The sequence below is a fragment of the Pogonomyrmex barbatus genome, unplaced genomic scaffold (assembly GCF_055798465.1).
Source record: "Pogonomyrmex barbatus isolate J1 unplaced genomic scaffold, ASM5579846v1 scaffold2, whole genome shotgun sequence".
Taxonomy (NCBI): domain Eukaryota; kingdom Metazoa; phylum Arthropoda; class Insecta; order Hymenoptera; family Formicidae; genus Pogonomyrmex; species Pogonomyrmex barbatus.
Window position 1 is genome coordinate 535,873 of NW_028297116.1, and position 20,913 is coordinate 556,785.

Sequence of the window (20,913 nt, forward strand, 5' to 3'; positions counted from 1 at the left end):
GAAAATGAAAAAATATTTTTCAAATGCTTTGATTGATTTTCCTAATTTCTATTGCAGTTGATTTATTACACATAATTTTGTTACATTAGTAGATGATGGCAGCTTTACGTACGTATATCTTGTTTGTATTAAGCAAAGTTCTTTAAAAATTGAACTTTTCATTTTTCTAATAAATTTAGAATTAAGCTATTAAAATACATTAAAATACATAGAAGATATCGCTTTTTATATTGTAAACATGATTCTACGCTAGTATCCATTGTTTCATATAACAGCTTTTTTGTCATAGATGTCAGAATCAGAACGAGATGATTTATCGCTGGTCATGAAATAATATTTCTTACAACAATGTATTTTTATATCTAATATTGAATGAGATCAGCGATGCGTGATTCATGATTTGTTCGCACCGGTGAGTCCTGATTGTTGACCTTCATCGTTTATTTGTCAATGAGACACAGCCTTGCTATGGCCTTGCTCTTTCTTTCTGCATCAAGTGGACGTGCTGCTATTTCGATCCGTTGGAAAAATCGTCAGGTATTATTATTAGTATTACGCACGTGCTACGGATTACACACGTACGTACGTAATTATCGTCGGAAACAATTTGCTCTTCTCTTTTCAACATTGTGCCAGATATTTTACACATGATAACTCGGGGAGTTCACCGAGAGTCATTACCAAGAATTATCGTTTCTAGCGCGCCATGAAAGGTCATACATTATATTTCATCCGGTAGGATGAACAAGCTAATATAATCTCTCTCAAAGTTATGAAAAACGGAAACGGTATAAAACGCTTCGTGGCACACTGATGCATCTATGTACACTAATAACAACTAATAACACCGTATATACATCTATACATAATATATAAATCCCGTGAGCAACACTTCGTGTTTTATTTGTTGTGAGTCAGTTTCGTTCGCGAGGGTGCATATATACTTTCTGTAAACTTTAAATCTTTAAGATGACTAGTGTCATGCTGTTTTTGTTGTCATTATGTCATCTGTGGCAACAAATCTCTGCACAAATGATTTTTGAAAATACAGCGCCAACAAGTATGTATTATATTATAGACATAAATTATTGTATTATAAGATTTGAAAAGATGTGTAAAATAACACATAAAATTGACAAATAATAAAAAATAAAAGAATAGAATAAATTAGTGACAATAAAAGTTATCAACTGCATATTAGGCATATGAGACAGAAAGACTGTTAATGATACTTGGAGAAGTAATATATTTGAAAAAAAAAAAATATATATATATTCAAATTTATAGTTATTTATTAATAACTATAATTTTATTGTATTACACATATATGACAAGCAAAATGTCAATTTATTATCAAAACCTTATAAACATGAAAAAAAAGATTTTTTTTTTAATTTAGCATATGTAATTTAACTTCTTTATGTTCTGTGACATATTTTGTTTTTTTATAGCCGCTATTGTGAATCGACAATGTCAGTGCATCCTAGGAATTATTTGTCCCCCGGGCACTGATGGTGGCGTTAACATCAGAATTGTAAACACGGTATATTTTTATTCATCAATAAAATAAAAATATTCTAGTACTCTCCACTTCCACTTCAAATAATTCTGCTTTAAATAATTACGTTTATAAAAAGTTATAATTATGAATTCTACATATAAATAAATTCTATATAAAACTTTATTTTGAGATAATAATGTATATCTATAGAAAATTTTAATTATTAATCTTATACATTTATAAATAAATTCTGTATAAATAATCTATGAAAATTTATCTTTAAAAAAAAAATCGAGGAATGCGCCAAGTATACGTTATAGAAAAAAAAGATCATTTACAAAAGATTTAATATAAATTAAAAATTGAATTATATACTGAACATGTTATTTGAGGATTGCATAGTAATATAAGTGGTATATTAATAGCAATTTTGTATTTTTAGGGAATAAGTTGTCCTGCCGGATATATATTGTGTTGTACGTCTAATGGAGGTGGAGGTGGAGGTGGAGGTGGAGGTATTAATGATCCTTCGTGCGGTATTCGAAAAATCGCACCTTCCACGGATCCGGTAGGACAAGCTGTTTATGGTGCATATCCCTGGATGGTAGCCCTTTTGACTAAAAATAATAACGGTTATGTCGGAGGAGGAGTGCTTATCAGTGCAACGCATGTTCTTACTGTTGCTCATAAAGTAGCAAATTATAGCACCTCGTAAGCATCATGTGCCCAAATTCTTGAAGAATGTCTCTTACTATATCTTTTTAGATATTCAAAAGAATTAATACAATTGTCGTTAATATTATATTATATAATATAGATTTTAATCAGACTTTATAGTATATTAAAAATTATTATATATGTATAAAAAAAATTATTAAATTTATTAAAAATATGTTATAGAAATAACCTCAAAGTAAGATTGGGTTCTTTAAAATTGGAAGGGAACGCTCAAGCTACCACTGAACCTAATCCGTATGTGGAGATTTCCGTTTCAAAAGTGACTTTACACGAGCAATATAATCCGCAAAGTCTTCAAAACGATATAGCGATACTTAAACTAAGCTCGGCTGCTCCGATTGCAACCAGTCCTAACATTAATACGGCATGTTTGCCATCTGCAGCAACTGCTGCAGGAACAAGGCATGTATAATTAATATATTCAAAATCGCTTATAATTTTTGCCGTATTAAATTTTTGTCAATCTATCAACAAATACATAATAATCTTTGTTTTTTTGTTTATACATTACACTCTAATTATATTAATTTTTATATTAAGTATTTTATGTTAAGCATTGAAATGCCTTAAGTATATTCTAATTTTGCAACAAATAATTTTGTAAATATTTTAAATAAAATTTTGAAGATGTTGGGTGTCAGGCTGGGGAAAAGATGCCTTTGGAAATAGCGGAATGTATCCAAGAAGTCTGAAAGAGGTAGATGTGCCTGTAATAAGTCCAGCGGATTGTCAAACGGCCTTACGGAAAAAGACAAGACTTGGTGACTTCTTTGTTTTGAGCAGTAGCTTTATGTGTGCAGGAGGCGAAGTTGGCAAAGATGCATGCACTGTAAGAAAAAAACAATATTCTGTCTCCCAAATATAATTATTAAATATGAATGAATAGTAATCCGGATGACGAATTGCTCGCATTAATTTAATATATATTAACTCTTTGGGATTCAAATTATTTTTGAAGGAGACTCAAATACTTTGTTCTCAATATCGCCTAATCGCGACGAGTACAAAGTGAAGCATTTTAATTATTTGAAAAAATATATGAATATCTCTCAAAAATAATTTATTGATTATAATCATATCATTGATTCGAATACTTGAAAAATTATCAATCATGATAAATCAATTATAATTAATTGTAATAAATCAATTAATCAGTTGTAATTAATATTATAAATTTTCTGTAAAGGGCGATGGAGGTTCACCGCTGGTGTGTTCAACAAATAACGGGCCCTATCAAGTTGTCGGATTAGTGACATGGGGTATAGGTTGTGCAAGTGCAGAAGTACCTGGTGTATACACTGATGTGTTCAATTTCCGTTCTTGGATTATACAACAAGCGACATAAAATGTATAATTTGAAAATGTACAACGTATCTTAATAAAAATTAATTAAACAAAAAATATATAAATATATGTAGATCGAAATATTCAGAGAAAATAAATAATTCAGACATCATTCGATTAGGCAGGTCTTGGTTTTAGCGACTGTTATTCCTTTAATTTTATTTACTGAATTTCTAAAAAACATTTAATCTTCATTATTACATACTGATTATTCATAATTTTTGAAACAACAGTCGAACTACTAACGAACTAATAACAAAAATTTTTGTGTGCATAAACTATAAATTTATTTTACTTAAAAAGTAAATTTGAATATTTATCGAGTAATTTTTGATCAGTGATTTATTACATTATTTTGTTACGTTTAAAATGGCCTCTCCTTAAAAAAGAAAAGATACCAACAATCTCTTCTTTCATTGAATTTCTTGAATCTTTTAATTTTTCATATTATCTAAATTTATATAAAAAATTTTCTAAGATTAGTTGCAAAAAAAAAATATTTTTCAAGATATTTCTTCTGTTTTTAAAATTGCAAATTTATATGGAATATATTAACAATTAATACACAACTTGTAATTTTTCTTTTATAATTGTTTAAATCTACAATACATAAAAAATATATACACTTAAGACTTATATGAAAAAAATAAGTATAACGAAGAGATTTGGTACTCTTACTTATAAACTGCATCCTGTCTTATAAAATTATGTATTATAATATACACAATAAAAATTATATATAAATAAAGAACTTCGCAAAATCACTATAAAATCACGATGTCAATGTACAAGTGAGATTTAAACAATACTTAACTTAGATTACATGATTTTATATGATAAATTATGCATTATACAGTTGTAAAGTCTTGTAATTCTAAAATGTCTTCTAAGAAATTCAGAGTAAAAATTCAATATTTTATTATTTATATCAGAGCATATAGAGCATATAACGTAATATATTTGGTATTAATATGCCTTTGGGATTTTATTATCAAGAATCTTAACTATTTTTCTATAAGTAAATTGATGGCAAAGATAAAAAATTAAAATAAAAAATAAAGAAACAAATCAATTGCTTCCTAAGTTGTCTCAGAAAGAAAGAAAAATAATTATTAATAATTATTAATAATTATTAATGACTTCGATTCATAAAATTAATTTCATTTCAATTTAATTAATTTCATTTTAATTTAATTTTTTAATATACACAATATTGCAATATATGCAATATTGGTCGTTCAACCAATGCCATCAACAGTGAAATTAATAAATTCTAAATACACGTTTATTGTATTTGTACAATAAAGCGTAACGCATTTTGCGTATTTTACTATGGAGGTAGATATTTAATAATGCAATGAGAGCTTAGACAGTTGGTGTATTAACATGAGGGTGGGGAACTTGGACGGAGTGGAACGATGTTGGATGTGAAGCGGGCAGTGATAACAAGTGTCCGCGTTCCATTTCATTCACTTCTTGTTGCTCTATTCCTCCTATAGAACCGGTCGAACGTGCCAGGCTATTACGTTGTCTACACATGTACGGTGTCTCCCCAGGTGAAGGAGTTTCACGACCCTGTATTATACAAGTTATTGTCTATAAGTTTACAAACCTTTATCAGTAACATCAATGAATAAAACAAGGTATAAAAGAAATTGATTTTAATATATGCGATTTTAATATATGTTTATCATATGTCAGTAGTATGTGTATACCAATTTTTTTTATTTTATTCAAACAAATGTAAAAATATGATTTACATATAATTTTTACATATAATTTTGTTTTCATCATTGTCTATACCAATTTTATTGTAATTTGATTTTATATTTAAATAAATAATATTTAAATATAAAGCAGGTAATAACTGAAACTTCATCATATAAAATATTTTTTTCTTTCACAGATAAATTAAATTTGTACTTTCAAATGGATGAAGTACAGAATTTATATTCCCAGATGTAGTAGACGAACTATCGCGATCTATAGTTGTATTTGATTCTGATTTTATTTCCTCTAATCCAAAGTTTGATTTAGGATATATGGACCAAGAATTTGTATCTCTCTCCACGTACTAGAGAATCGAAGAACAAAAGAATGATGAGTGACGCAAGAACAAAGAATTTATAATATGGCACTTACTTGTTTGGAAGGACCACAGCATGTCGCATGATTGCAAGGCTTATCAGTCTTTGGACAATCCAGCACACAATCTTCTGTGGGAGTTTCTTTAATTTCGCTATTAGAATGATACTAGAATAATAAAAGAATGTTTATAATGCGTATTAAAAGTACATAATAACATTAAATCAATTTACATTAAAATCAATCATGAATTATGATCTATTAAAGTATCATGTATCTATGAATCACGCAGTAAATCTTAGTAAAACATTGCACAATTTATGTATCATTAACGCTAAACAAGTCGGCGGAATAATTTTACATAAAATGTATGATTCACAGAAAGATTTTTTTATTATATGATTTATGAGCATTTAAAATCAGTTTTAAATCTTCCTGAAAAAATTATTGCTTAAAATTGCATGTATAAATTTTCGCTTAGTTTCTTGCGCTTTTCGTTGCAATGTTTTTATATTTAAATTCTGTTCTACGTGTTATATATATGCCTATAGACTTTTACAACACTATTCTATACTTTACTTACATCAATAAATTCTGGTTGAATAGTTGTTGAATGTATACCCTCATTATGGAAAAATTCCTTAACCTGTTCGGCAATTTTCATATACTCTGAAAGATTTCTACATCTTATGTGCGCACTAGCTATAATACGATCACCTGCCAATTGCCATACATGAAACTCATGTACAGCTAATACTCCATCTACGTTTTCCAACAAACGTTGCTGTATAGCATCGACCTGCACAAATAAATATGTAAATAGATAATTTAAAAATGAGTGTGTGCGTATCTTAAAAGTATTTCTTATTATTATTACCTGAATATGAGTTGGCACAGTCTGCAGTAGAATCAAAGCTGATTCTTGAAGTAACGGCCACACTGAACGCAAGATGAGAATGACTAATAAAAGCGATAATGCAGGATCAATGTAGAATCTATAAAGGAAAACATCAAGAAATTCTAAATTGTGTATGTTCATTTCTTTGATATTTATACAATTTACAGAGAATACATAATATACAATCACCTATATTTCCATTTTGTCAGCCAGACAATTAGGGCAGACACAATTACAATGACAGATCCCAATGCATCAGAAAGTACATGAAGAAATACTCCTCGCATGTTCATCTGACTTGCATCGTGAGAATGACCATGCGCTCGTTTTACTTGTGAAACTGTTGAAGGTCTATAAGCTTCATCATTTTCATTATCATCTGTGCCTACCAAAGTGCTCAATCTATTATGACTTCGAGATATACCATGCGAATGACCATGAGCACTTCCATGTTCTACAATAATTGCTCTTATAAGTATTTGCCATTTATATTGATAAAATAGATTAATTTTATCAATGATATAAGACATTTGATGTACAGATCAATTAATTAAAAGAAAGTAAGAGAATATGTGTTACTAAGTTGAGTCTTATCAGGCGTTATAATTATAATATACACTGTATATGAAATATTCAATGTATAAGATTTTACTGTTATACTGCTTTATTCTATGAAATTAATCAGTATTTCAAGAAATATAATAACTTAATAAAATCTTTTTAGTCTAATTAATACTTATTTTAAATAATAAATTCTCCAAATATTCGATGTCAATAAATTTAGTATAAATAAAACAATTTTTTCTGTCTCATTAATTTATTTTTATCACTTATATTGTAGCTTAGACATTTTTCTCTTCATAATCTTGAGATATAAATTCTTTGTAGCAACTCTATAAAAATTTTATTTTTGTCTGTTATTTGTATTTAAAATATTGCTGTGTTATTTCAATTTGCTTATTATATATATATATATATATATGTTTAATAATCAATTTTTCTTTATCTTGACCCAAGACAAAATCTCTTGAGCAGCAATAATAAGATAATACCGTGAAAATAAACAAAGAACTTTACATGCAAACAGCAATTTAAAACAATACTGTTATCCATTATCATAATTAAGATATTAGGGTATCATATGATAGACACAAAAGATAATAATTAAGATATCATATAAATAAAGTTCTTTGCAAATAATATTATCTAACAGACAGAAATAATGGAATTGGAAATTTCTGTGAAATATTTATACGTACTATTTATATTTTATTATACACAGTTTTTTATCTCTGTGTTTTTACATAAAGTTGTTTTTCTAGATAGAAAAACAACTTTAAAACAAGGTTATAAATTTTTATGTCAAGATAAGACACATTTCAAACAGTCTTAAACTTCATTGAGAACAAATAAAGTTTGTATGATGCATATAATACTTACCATGGAATAAACATAAACCTATCACATTTACCAGCAAACCAAGTGCTCCAACTCCAACAAGTAGTTTTGCTTCATGTATTTCTTCTACCTCAATAAATCTCTTACACGCCTCCACAGTAATACTAAAACATAAAGCGACTAAGAAAACAGCATTTACCAAAGCCCCTAATACTTCAGCTCTGGCCCAACCAAAGGTGTTCTTGGACCATTTCTTCGGTGACATCTATATAAAAAAAAAAAAAAATCAATAATATAATAAACTTTAGCAAACTTTCAACAACAAATTTCAAAACAACTGCAAAACTTACCTTCACTGAAAGAAATGCGACTACCAAAGCGGCTACATCTGATAACATATGAAAACTGTCTGCTATTAAAGCCATTGAGTTAGTTACGTAACCAACTACAATTTCGACTAAAAAGAATAAAGCTGTTAGCCATAACATTGTCAAAAGACGACATTTTTTTCCTGTGTAACGACCCATGATATCTGTGCAGACCTAAAAAGATAAGAAATATGATCATTTATAACAAAATAAAATATGCATGTTGCCTTGAAATAATCTATAACTATATAAAATTATATAAAAGAAGTTCCTGACATGTCCATCCATACATATATATTTCTATGACACTTTGAATTTATGAGTTTAGATGCAAATATAAATAAAAAAGAAAAAGGTGTATATTGAATGTGTTCAAAATATATCACAAAGAAATAAACATATACTATTGGAAAACATTTTTCTTGTCGCTATCATAGCATCAAATATCAAAACAAGAGATGAAGAGATAACATCAAATATAAAAAAAAGTCTTAAAAAAAAAAAAAAACTAGTGCTTAAAGTAAAATCCAAAAATATCCAATATTATTTGTTTATTAAGATCAAATGAATTTTCGATGATTATATTTCTCTGATATAAGAAACAGCATCACGACATACACAGATTTTTCACCCGGATATCTCGTTCGGGGACGATCGATGGAGAACGATAAGATCGTGCGCTATACACACGTGCACTTCAAGTTATCGCATGTTAAAACAATTTCCTTATATCCGTACGCCATAAATCTGGCATCAGGAAAGGGAGGGAGAAAGAGAAACGAATATGAATCACGGTGGACTGGCAAGAAAGACACATGATTCATCGCACGGAAAAAAAATCATGCGCTACGAATTGAGAAAGCTTCGGAGTACTGACGAGATCACACAATAAGAAACCGCCGTCGGTCCCGGATAAAAATTTTCATTCGACTATCATGGGCTCGAAAAGATAATAGAAGAATTCTAATATTACCGATATTGTCCTAGTCCGACATAAATCTCCGAACATTTGATCCATGTAATACGGAATTAATTCTATAATTTTCAATGTTTTATTATACACACATTAAAATATTAAATATATATATATATATGTATACACGTATATAAATATAATGACGAAATACTGAAGAATTATAAAATTATAAAATAAACAATTAAAAAATGTATATATTTACATAAGTATAATTTACAAAATTACAAATTTTTGTATGTCAATGTACACGTGTGGGTATCCATATATATATATAAAAACAAATAGTTTTGCAATACAAAGTATTCATAATATCGATATCAACACACACGCGCGCGCGCGCGCGCGCGCGCGCACGCACACACACACACACACACACACACACGCACACACACAAAATGCAAATTTATATGTACATATATACACAAAATTTCTGCGATACAAATTAATTGGTAATACCAATGATTCTCGATTATCTCCGAATCTAACTGACAATCATAGAAAATTTATTTAGGATCGGCGGTCTTCATTGATATCTCATCAGCGCGCTAGATCTCCGAAAACAAAAAAAAATATTAGGCAAAGGAGGGGAGGGGAAAAAAAAGGTATGCACGCCAGGCTCACCTGTACGAGGTAAAATTCGTCCGTGTCCGTTCGCCGTTTTCACCTTCGCGCTCGCCGCCCGATCGTCGTATCAAGTGACACTAATTGAACACGGCGTGCGAAGGAACGTTTCTGAACATGTTCCGTTGCGCGATCACGCGTACGCGCAAAACGCATCGCTGGCAGGTACAGACAAGGCACACAACGAGGATTCACGACGCATCGCGGCGTCCACGAATAATGACGGCCAACTGAGCCCTCGTCCTCGCACGCCACGATGAATGAGGCAGCACGAAGACGCCGTCGGGTACCTCGAGTAAAAATACGAACAGACAAAACCGCGAATGAGACAAAACCGGAAACGCGCGCATTTTCAAATATGCTCTGAAGGATAAAACTGTAAATTGTACGTACAACCATATAATTTTATATTTGTAAATTAAAGGATATGGGAACATATGAGCAGAGTATAAATAAATAAAAAGAGAAGGAGAATAACAGTGAATTGTTTCATTAAAAATAGGACTTCAGAAGCAGTAGCTGCGATATTTTAAGCCTTTCTTTTCTGGAGTATTAAAAGCGTTTTCATACGAAATGCGTAGTATCTTTTCATTTTATATTTCTACATCAAAATGTACCTGAAATAATATACAACATACACCGTTGTATTTATCAACATTCAAAGATTACAAAAGTAAATGCTTACTAACCTTGCATAACAATTATTAAGATGAAGTCTAATTTTGTCGTCCTATGTTTTCAGCCCAAATTTTTTGTCTCTTTGGATCTCGTGAGAAACAGCATGTTTTAAACCTTTTTTGGCAAAGTTGTGTAAGAATCTGCTACACAGCCAAGCATTGGGTGCTTTCCATTTAGTGACACAAATCGACACAAGTATGATTTTGTCCTTGTTAATCATTAAAAACTAAGGAAGATAGAACGATATTTGTATCGACTTGTGTCACTAAATGGAAAGCACCCATTGTAACTTGACAGCTAGAGCTTTTAATTAGAATGTATCACACACACTATACATACACATCATATACACATACACACACACACGCGCGTAATTCATGCAATTTCCGCTTTTTCCTCCCCCAATTTAAAATCAATCATTATCTTATTGTCCGTACTCTTATGTCGGTATTCATAATCTTCTTTAAGATCATCTTAAGTCAGTTTCAGATTATCTTAAGAGCCTACTTAGCCAATGAAATAGCCGCGTAGCACTTGAGCTTGTGCTTAAAATAATCTTAAATGTATAATCTGAATACCAGTTTTACTTGAGGTATTTTAACTAGTTTCTTTTTCGCTGGTTGCATTAATTCACAGTTTACCTTTCTTTCTTTATATTGGAAGAAGAAAGATAAACTCTTCAATTGAGTATTTTGAAATGAAGTGAAAATTAGAAAAGTGAGGAAACTTACTAACTTTTGACAAATGAAATTGCAGATGATTCCAGTGAATTATCTCATTTGTAATTTTCACTTTGCTTTAATCCCGATTTACAATAGGTGATTTAAGCCTTAAGCTGTAAGAAATGGACAAATCATAATCGAAGAATAGGAGAATAATCGATTGATTAAAGTACACGATCGCCTCTTTGAATTAGTGTAACCAGTTCAGTTAAAAAGAACAGACCTACTGTTTGCGTTCGTAAACCAGATTTCATTCTCGCAATCGATCAATCGACAGTGCGTTCAGAAATAACACCCGACTGTACTTAGATATCCTTGTTTAACATTCGATGAAAAACAAGGATAAAATTATACATCCGAATGTAGGATATGGAATTCTAGGAACCGAGTTTAGGAATACGAGTCATCAACAGCAAAACTTAAAATTGATGATTTTTAATCTAATTTCATAATTATTTTAATTAGTATTCTTTAATTATTATTTAAAAGTATTATGTATTATTTAAAAGTATTTTACATAAATAAATCAAAATTTGAAGACGATCGATAAAAAACAAACTAGTATAAGTTTTAAGTTTTGCAGTTAACAATTTATAAATTTAATTAACTGATTAGAGAGAGGTCTTAGATCCAAATTTTAAATTCCCTTTTATTGATAAAACTGATTTTAAAAACGGTTTATAAGGCTTTTAATTAGCTATAAATCACTTCTAGAAGTATTTTTATTGATAAAGGAGAATTCAGAATATATATGATGAATGATAAAAAAATATGAAAATTTATATATGGACAATTCATATTATTTTTATACGAACATATGTTGTTAATGAATAAAACAAATGTTTCAGCAAAAAATTAATAGTTAATTAATTTAAAAAATGATTGGCTAATTGTCCAACTGTCTCGACTAAATGTCAATAGTTTGACAAACGATTTTGCAATATCAATTGATTAATTTATAGACTAAATGATAAAAAATACTATAGACTATCTCAAGATACTTATAATTTGCAAAAAAATACAAAGCTTTTTATTCATATCAAATAAAAAAAATCTAACGATTCATCGAATTATAGAGTTTTAAGAAGGTTTTGGTTCAAGATATTAAATCTTTCCCGTTATTAATGTTTCTGATTAAACCATTGATCAATATGAACTAAGTCAAGTAGAAGTTCTTAAAGTAACATAAAATAAAATGATAAAGTAAATATATTTATTTAAAGTTAAGAATCAAAAAGCAATTATAAATAAAAGCATATTTATACGTACTTCCAAAACTATGTATATGAAGAAAAAAATTATTACATAAAGAAAACTGTACACTTAATTTTTTCTTCTCTATTTTCTTTATATTTATTGAGATCAATGTAAACTAATTCATTTTTATATTAAACGTGAATATCCTTTTCTAAAAACAAAATCCGATGTTACTATCCATAGAACGGTAATTTACAAATCTCACATTAGAATAAAAAAATTGACGCACTGTTTTTTCTAAAAATAATCTACGACCTCTCAATACCTTCCATAAAACATAAATTATGTTTATGATTATTATCAGTCTACTTATAACTTATTTTATAAATGTTCTTCATAGGAATGGCAGGGTAAAAAAGATAAATCTTAATATATCTAAACAAACTTAATTTTACATTACGTATTCAATTACGATAGATAGATGTTTCGTATGACGACAATAGTAATGTCAAAATATCAAGGAACAACTGAACTAAAACTATTTATAAATAGTTTTTTTGACGATAGACATTAAATAAAAAAAATGAAAATACTTTTTATTTAATATCAACGAAAGAGAAAATGTTTCTTATATGTGTTCCATATCGTGCGAGTATAAAAATAAAATGTAACATTTCGAAATTCCAACACGCGCGAAATTCTAATACGTTCTTCTACGTTTTGTTGCAGTATTTAGTATAGCTTACTCATGTTTTCTCATAAAATGCAAAAATAATTCACTATGAATGAATATTTTTTTTGTTAGACGAAGTATAATCTTTACAGCATGTAACGTTTTAGTTCAGGGAATAGCTTAAATTTGTATTCCTATAAAATGTTTATAGGTATCGAAATGTAATTTTGTGAACTACACTTGAAATGTAATTTTTTTTTTGTAGGATATTTCGCCTAGCCCTGTAATACCACTGCCGGGTTAAGGATAAACAGGGTCTAGAATATCATACATTTGAATTTATTACAAAGTCACATTTATTATCTCGATTCAGCTATCTCAGCATCATCGATAATACGAATCTGGTAATTCTATATACAATCTACCGAAATAAACGCAATAATCGGTAGTAATAGCAATAGCGTCTCTCAAATCTTTTCAAAACTCCCTCTCCTTTTTTTACTTTCACCTCGTTGATATATTTTTTTTTTTTTTTTAATAAGTGTGCTGAAAAATCGGTATAAATGTAACCTACGAAAAGGAGTAATATTACCGCGTTAATAGTCAATTGTAGCTTAGACAAAATTTGGAAGAACTGTAACGCCATTACTTTTTTTTTTTTTTCTTTACGTTTCTCTACTTCTACTATTACCAACGCTATTTTATCTGGTAGTTTTTAGAAAATCGAACGGATACTCGTTAAATAAGTATATCACGAGTACGAGATCGATTAAACACGTCACAGTTTATAGCTCGAGCACCATTTGGCTAATGTCAATAATAATTAGCAAATTGAACAAATGAAATTTCGACAAGTCTAAAATCGCTACGTCTCACTTCTCTCTTTGTATCTCAATTTGCTATCATTTACCCTACGTCGCGACATTGTCGATAAACTTCAATTGATATTGAATATGATCTAATGCTAATCACTTACATCTAAATCACTACCATCGGGTATTATCAACGATGAGCGTTCACTTAATTTCTCTCACTGCATCTTGCGATGTTGGCGACTACGGCACTTGACTAATACTGACGCACTGTTCTTTCCCCCCCCCCTCCCCTAAACTCCTACCTTAAACGCTATCATCACATCTAACGATAAATTTAATTCAAATAACGGTTTTCCCTATTTTATCTATCAATATTCTCAATTGTCCTAGTCACCAAAATCGTATTTGAAACAGCAATAAAATTTGTTTATATAGAGTGCTACAGGTCTTCCACAATTTTTCTAAGATAAGTAATAATTAGTTCGTAATAGTTTTGCTAACCAGCGACCATCCGCCCTACTTGGCTTGGGTTGGGATCGGGGAGACGTAGGGCGGCGGTATGGTACCTATTTTTTTTGATTGGTATCGATCTAAATATAGTATTTGGACGAAGTGCGAGGATGGGTCGTGCGTGCGTTTGCTTTCTAAATCGAGCGTGCGCAAATCCTTATAATCTTTTTTTTTTTTTACTTGTAGCCGTAAGCTTTACTTTCTTGTTTCCTTGACCAGAGTTATCTTATGACTTATTTTCGTTAATAATTAATTTACTCGATACGTATATTCTCGGAAAGAAGAAGAAAAGAACATTGTTATTGCATATGATTAAAAAACAGTGGCGAAAATCATGGAACAGCCCTGAGAGAGAGCGAACAACGCGCCTGGGAGTAGTGCATGTACGTGCGTGCGTATGTGTGTTAATTGTGGTGTGTGTGTGTGTGTGTGTGTGTGTGTGTGTGTGTGTGTGTATGTGAGACGTATGAATTTCATGAAAATGAATGTTTCACTTAACGTGTAAATTGCGAATTTACTTATAATTTACTTCTTTAATGTTTATTTAACCTCAAGTCTTAAGAGTCGTGTGACGCGAATCCGTGCACCCATGCCTCGAGTTTGTATACAAGTGACAACCTTCTACACTGAATATCGACACTTCTGCAACAGAATCAAGAGTATCACGTGAGACAACGTATCTTACAATAACATTCAATGGTGCGTTGCGTGCGATATTACAAAAACCATCTTACCATCAGGTAATTCATATAGTTTCCTAGGAAGAGAGGCGAAATAGGGATGTCTTAATGCTTCCTCCGCTCCTATCCGTTGATCAGGATTCAATTGTAATAGCAATGACGCCATACTATCGCCCTCGGCAATGTCATAAAGCCGAGGAAACGAGAGTCCCAGTTTTCGCGGCGGATAAAATATCAGTCTGTGTGCTTTATACCCGGGCAGATGCGTGACCCCTGGCCAAGTCTCCTCGGTGGGTGTGCCTAGCACCTTAAATATCTTATCGAGTTGGTCGTACGTGCAGCGTACACCTGGGAATGTCGGTTCGCCAGTCAACATTTCCACAAATATGCAACCTACTCCCCACATGTCAAGCGAGGTGGAATATTCTGTGGAACCTAAAAGAACGTCGGGTGGTCTATACCATAAGGTCACAACTTCGTGCGAGTATGTATGCGATGGCACGGATTTGGCCCTTGCTAGTCCAAAGTCTGCTAATTTAAGTTCTCCTATCTCGCTGATTAATAAATTCTGTGGCTTTACGTCCCTGTGTAGAATCCTCCTAAAATATAACAAATAAAGTAAAACAAGTTAATCCATGAATATCGAGATGAACATCGACATTATATACTATATATGTATTTGTGATTACCTGCGATGACAGTATGCCAGTCCTCTTAATAATTGAAAAAGAAATAATTTAACATTACGCGGATCCAGTCCTCCATTTCCGCTTCCATACCTCTCCATATATTGCGATAGATCGGTGTGAACGTATTCAAATACGAACGTGAGCGTTTCGCGAGTATGAATGATATCGTGTAAGGTCACGATATTGCTATGTTTTAATTCTTTGAGGAGACTTGCCTCGCGAATGGCAGTAAACGGAGCTCCTTCCTCCTCTTGCAGTCTAATTTCTTTAAGAGCCACCACTTGGTTAGTGAGATGGCTGTATCCTTTGAACACTGTGGCATATGATCCCTCTCCTAACTGCTCCAATTTTATATAAGCTTCGGATTTTCCGAACGGCGAATCTCCCTGTTAAGATATAAATTGATATTAATATATACTCTACTACAGGATAAGTACAAATGAATATGCATGTATTCATTTACCCCAAAAGCGGAAAATCTTTTGGTTCTTCTAGGTGGATCTGGACCAAGGAAAACCTCAGATTTGGGCCGCGGTGGACGTCGGGGTCGCAGGATTACCCTAGCTTCTTCTCGTATGTCTTCATCGAGAAGTTTGGAATCGCTTGAAACCGAAAGCTGCCGGTGCACTCTCTCGTGATCGCCCACACCTGTCCATTCTATGACAATCCAATTTCCGAAAACATTCTTAAAATAACGGTAATAGAGATACATAAAATTGCTGATTTTTATAAAATTTGAAAATAAAATATTGTATTTTTTGTATGTAATTATACAGGATGTTTCAAAATTCCCTTTTCTTCCAAGTTCTTCTGACAAGTTCTGTAGAACATGAAAATTAAAATTAAAACTTTTATATGGAAATGTCAAGGCTGTAATAGCTTTTAAACGGGAAGCATTTAAAACCAATCGGTTTGCGGAAAATTCACGCGAATCGTATTGTTAATACGATACGTCACATAATAAAGAAGACACTTACACATTGTTTCAATTTAATTCTATTCAAATATTGTAAAAAAATTTCCTGAGAATTCCAGATTTTTCAGATTTTTTTCAAAAGGCAGACACCCTAAGTTTTTAAATATTAATATAATTTTGTATACAATAATAAAAAAATTACTTTTAAGCTTTGTCATATTTACACATGATTGTTCAATTTATTATACATAAAGATTAATGTCAAAACAATAATATTACTCAAATTGAAATATTTATTAAATTATTGAAACTATCATTGCCACTATTATTATCATCATTATCACATTAAAACCAAATGAGTCATGAACAGACGAACGAATGTAGGTACGAGTCAATAAAACATCTTCTGCTATGTAAAATGCCATATCTGAGTGCATGAATTTTTTGCAGATTAGACAACTTTAAATAATTTTAATTTAAAAATTATGATAGCCTGAATATTTTTGTATTAGATTTTTCGTCTTAAAATGTTTTATAGAATCTGTCAGTGAAAGAGAATATCCAATGATTTTGTGAAATCTTTTTATATGTGTGTGTGTGTGTGTGTATATATATGTACACATATAAAAATTAGTTTAAAATAGCTTTATAAAGTATATGGCATTAATTAAACTTATATTTTGTATTATAATAAAAAGTAAACTAAATCTTTTGTTCATTATTCAAAAGAATGGAAATATATATTAGATGCACATATTTTTAAACAAAAACTCACCATATCGACGATCTTTGTCCGCAGGTATATTGCCATTTGGCTCCAAACGGTCTAGGAACTCCTCAGAATAGCCATTGTATGGCAATTGACCTCTGGTTGCTGCATCATCAGCCTCTTCTTTTGATATAGCTGTAATAAAATAAATGATATTTAAATGTATGATATTTATAGCAATAATTATTTAATTAACAAACAACTAATGACTTAATCTTCTTAAATTATTTTATTCAACATCATGATGTTTTTAAGACCTATTTATATTAATTAAGACCATAAAATGTCATATTGTTTAATCATAATTTGCATAATCATTTATCAGATATTAATTATCTCTGTTAATATTAGATATATAAAGGATAATAATATTTAAATCTTAGTGACAATTATTTTATCTACATAAAAATAATTATCTAAATAAAAAATACTTACAAAGTCGTCCAAAACTGTGACTAAGGCGTTTTTTTAATTTTTGTACTCTGCTGAGAGCACCGCCTTTCTTCTCTCGCATTGTCACAGGCCCTGTATATAACAAGTATAATATTTAAACCACTATAATTTGATACTTTGTGTGTAAGTTTAAACAGCGTGAGATCATAACAGAAGGCCAAGAGTTATTCAGATATAATAGATCATTTATGATGATATCATACTCTATGTTACGTCAGATGTGTGTGTGTGTGTGTGTGTGGTGTGTGTGTGTGTGTATAAAACATTCAAAATGATAATGCAAGAAACTTAACACGATAAGAATTTATATGATAAAAAATATGTATGTAATCATACGTATGTATTATGCAACACAATTGTCAGGAAAAGATCTTTTTTTTATTAATGATATAATTAACAAGAACTATCAATAAAGTAAAATTTTTTCCTATTAAAAGTATTCCTATTAAAATAACAATAATATATAAAATAAAATATAAAAAACTTAAATAAGGCTTTAACTCAAACCAAAGAATTTATCTGTCCAGACTGTTGATGATTCATCAATGTAGAAGATAGTAGTCTTTCAAATGTAAAAGTATGTGTTCTGAAGTATGTACTTTCCAAGTGTTTTATCAATTTGTTTGAACTAGCCAATTATTATTTTCTTGGAGCAAGCTACATAAATAAAGCAAATTCACGGAAACGCTCACCCCGATACGATAAAAACTTTGAGAAACTGCCGTATGTGTGCGATACATAACATGCCATTCACACATACACACACACACATACACATACAAATATAACACAGTTATGCATATACAAGTATGCACCGTAGTAGCGTGGAGAGGTCGACGAACTAATAAATTAGTTTTACGCGTCTAATAACCATGGACAAATCTCTAGCCGAAATGTTCAATTGTCAAATGACGTGGATTCCTTCGCGCTGACACACAAAAGATCGCGTCACACTCGTCGCACGATTTGAAAAGCCAGCCTGATCTCGCAGAGCCGCGAGATCGAAATTGATAAGTGTGCGCATTCCTCTTCTCCGTGGCCAACAGTGTATCAAGATATCGGGCGATATCGCGCCGGGCGAGAGAAGCGTTCGATGATTTCTCTTTCCTAAGTTGCACACTGCAGTTTCGCCCCTCTTTTGCCATCCGTAAACGCGATACCTTGCGCTCTCTCTCTCTCTCTCTCTCTTTCTCTCGTTCACTCACTTTATTCATTCACCAAGCTTGCACACGTACGCATCTCTACACACACACACACACACACACACACACACACACACACACACACACACACACACGTGCGATGCATGTATATACATATCACGTATGCATGTACGTCTCGTTCGCCCGCGCGCACAAAAGCGGCCAAAAGCCGATAAGAAACGGCCAGAAGCCGGAACGTCGCTCGTCGGGGGGGGGAGGAGGGGGGCGAGCGCGAAATCGCGGAGTGGATCGCGCGGCCAAGCGGTGTCCGCGCCCGCGGACTTACCCTCTTTGCTCTTGGAGGCGGTCGAACTCTTGTCCTGACAATACATGATTACTCATACGCTCGCACGCACGGGACACATCACATATGGGCGGTAACGCACTCTCGGGTGCGTGCGCGTGCACGCGCCGCTGCCGCCGCCGTGTTTTTCCCCACGACCGATCTCGATCGCCGTGCTCCCTATTCCCTCACACGATTCTCTCACGTCGCTCGCGCGATCGTCTCGTATTCCGCTGGGACGCGCGCGGTACCTGTCGCCTCGCCTCGCGCCATGAAACCGCCTCCGCACTGTCCCCGTCGATGATGATGATGATGATGATGATGATGATGACGATGACAACGGCGGCGGCGACGGCGGCAGCGGCGGCGATAGCGATGAGTTCGTCCTATACGGTGTCGTTCTCGCCACCGTGAGAATATCACCACCACGCCAAGTCCGCTGCCACCACCGAGATCGCTTCTTTCGGCCCAGGAGAGGGGCAAGTTCACATCGGTACACAATTTACACCCCTCCTCTCTCTCACTCTCTCTCTCTCTCTCTCTCTCTTTCTTTCTATGTATTTCTCTCTTCTTCTCTTCCACGAGATTCACGACCCCGTCGGCCTGCGCTATCTCGCTGACAATGAGCGCTCGCGCACACCGCCACTAGTCTCGGAGGATCATCCGCGATCGGAGACCGATCGGAGCGCTCGTTGGAAACCTATTCCGATTGTTATGCGAATACCGCTACCCACCACCTCATACCGAACGAAAGTCGCGAATCAGCCGAGTCCACCCGAGAAGCGCACGCCAGAAGCTAGAATAGGCGGAATAGAGTTCCAGCGCGGTATAAAATATAGGCACTCCGTGTTGGTATCTTTCATCTCCACAACTTGATTAAGGGATCATTCCGCCATGTTAATAATTGGAAATCCAAGAACGAATAAAGAAATAAATATCTTTTCGCAAGCATAATGTAATAACAGTATAATTACTTTTTAAATTATAGTAATAGATATTTTCTGTCCGCGTTAAATTTCATCCGAATAAAAATAGCCTGCGCAACGACGCATCTTTTCGCGAAGTATCCATACTGATGGTTATACTACTTTTCTATGCGGATTACATTACAAAATATTACAAGAAAGTTCTCAAAAAGATAAATAATAAAAATACTTGTCATTTTTTATCACTTTTTTTTTTTTTAATAGGTGAAAAATTCCACTAAAAAATTCCTAAGCACCGGCCTTTAGTTCTTCACAGAAATATATAGTACACGTGACGTATACTATATTATATCGAGTAAACTTTTTCTCGGAGAGGTTTTCTCGGTTTGGAAGTCTCCAAAATGTATAAACCAATCATATTGAAGACTCTTGTAACAGTGGCAAAGCTGGTCTCTCTCTCCGCTGAACGCA

At 32.3% G+C, this 20,913-nt stretch overlaps 3 protein-coding genes across 6 annotated transcripts; 1 reads left to right on the forward strand and 2 right to left on the reverse strand.

Annotated features, from left to right (window-relative positions):
• Positions 1-100: 100 nt before the first annotated feature.
• Positions 101-3,695, forward strand: LOC105425948 (inactive CLIP domain-containing serine protease A3-like). The gene is made up of 6 exons (XM_011636976.3): positions 101-1,060; positions 1,452-1,543; positions 1,944-2,212; positions 2,402-2,641; positions 2,867-3,068; positions 3,426-3,695. The coding sequence occupies exons 1-6, from the start codon at positions 970-972 to the stop codon at positions 3,582-3,584; spliced, it is 1,053 nt and encodes a 350-aa protein (XP_011635278.2). The 5' UTR covers positions 101-969; the 3' UTR covers positions 3,585-3,695.
• A 458-nt stretch (positions 3,696-4,153) lies between these two features.
• On the reverse strand, positions 4,154-10,234 carry ZnT63C (solute carrier family 30 member 1). 2 transcript variants are annotated; one of them, XM_011636973.3, is made up of 8 exons: positions 9,930-10,227; positions 8,315-8,506; positions 8,007-8,229; positions 6,756-7,020; positions 6,546-6,663; positions 6,252-6,467; positions 5,726-5,836; positions 4,154-5,158 (listed from the first exon to the last, which is right to left on the reverse strand). In XM_011636973.3, exons 2-8 carry the CDS (start codon positions 8,489-8,491, stop codon positions 4,949-4,951), a joined length of 1,320 nt encoding a protein of 439 aa, XP_011635275.1. In that variant the 5' UTR covers positions 8,492-8,506; positions 9,930-10,227; the 3' UTR covers positions 4,154-4,948. The 2 variants fall into 2 exon arrangements, with proteins under 2 accessions (XP_011635275.1, XP_011635277.2); XM_011636975.3 differs by lacking the exon at positions 4,154-5,158 and adding an exon at positions 5,232-5,657 and having other exon boundaries at positions 9,930-10,234.
• Positions 10,235-13,537: 3,303 nt separating this feature from the next.
• Eip63E (cyclin dependent kinase Eip63E) lies at positions 13,538-20,254 on the reverse strand. Of its 3 annotated transcripts, none has more exons than XM_011636970.3 (7): positions 19,520-20,254; positions 18,014-18,103; positions 17,585-17,713; positions 16,357-16,550; positions 15,894-16,279; positions 15,259-15,803; positions 13,538-15,166 (listed from the first exon to the last, which is right to left on the reverse strand). In XM_011636970.3, the coding sequence occupies exons 1-7, from the start codon at positions 19,563-19,565 to the stop codon at positions 15,075-15,077; spliced, it is 1,482 nt and encodes a 493-aa protein (XP_011635272.2). In that variant the 5' UTR covers positions 19,566-20,254; the 3' UTR covers positions 13,538-15,074. The 3 variants fall into 3 exon arrangements, with proteins under 3 accessions (XP_011635272.2, XP_088932716.1, XP_011635274.2); XM_089076590.1 differs by lacking the exon at positions 19,520-20,254 and adding an exon at positions 18,903-19,301; XM_011636972.3 differs by lacking the exon at positions 19,520-20,254 and adding an exon at positions 18,847-19,301.
• Between the last annotated feature and the right edge of the window lie 659 nt (positions 20,255-20,913).

Excerpts from the sequence above, each read along its gene's own strand:
- LOC105425948 (XM_011636976.3), top strand. The coding sequence starts at position 970 with ATGACTAGTGTCATGCTGTTTTTGTTGTCATTATGTCATCTGTGGCAA. Across the intron at positions 2,642-2,866 it reads GCAACTGCTGCAGGAACAAG|ATGTTGGGTGTCAGGCTGGG; the intron begins GCATGTATAATT and ends AAAATTTTGAAG. Across the intron at positions 3,069-3,425 it reads TTGGCAAAGATGCATGCACT|GGCGATGGAGGTTCACCGCT; the intron begins GTAAGAAAAAAA and ends TTTTCTGTAAAG.
- ZnT63C (XM_011636973.3), bottom strand. The coding sequence starts at position 8,491 with ATGGGTCGTTACACAGGAAAAAAATGTCGTCTTTTGACAATGTTATGG. Across the intron at positions 7,021-8,006 it reads AGGTTTATGTTTATTCCATG|AACATGGAAGTGCTCATGGT; the intron begins GTAAGTATTATA and ends CAATTATTGTAG. Across the intron at positions 5,159-5,725 it reads GCTGTGGTCCTTCCAAACAA|GGTCGTGAAACTCCTTCACC; the intron begins GTAAGTGCCATA and ends TGTATAATACAG.
- Eip63E (XM_011636970.3), bottom strand. The coding sequence starts at position 19,565 with ATGTATTGTCAGGACAAGAGTTCGACCGCCTCCAAGAGCAAAGAGG. Across the intron at positions 18,104-19,519 it reads CGCCTCCAAGAGCAAAGAGG|GGCCTGTGACAATGCGAGAG; the intron begins GTAAGTCCGCGG and ends TGTTATATACAG. Across the intron at positions 16,280-16,356 it reads AAAGATTTTCCGCTTTTGGG|GGAGATTCGCCGTTCGGAAA; the intron begins GTAAATGAATAC and ends ATATCTTAACAG.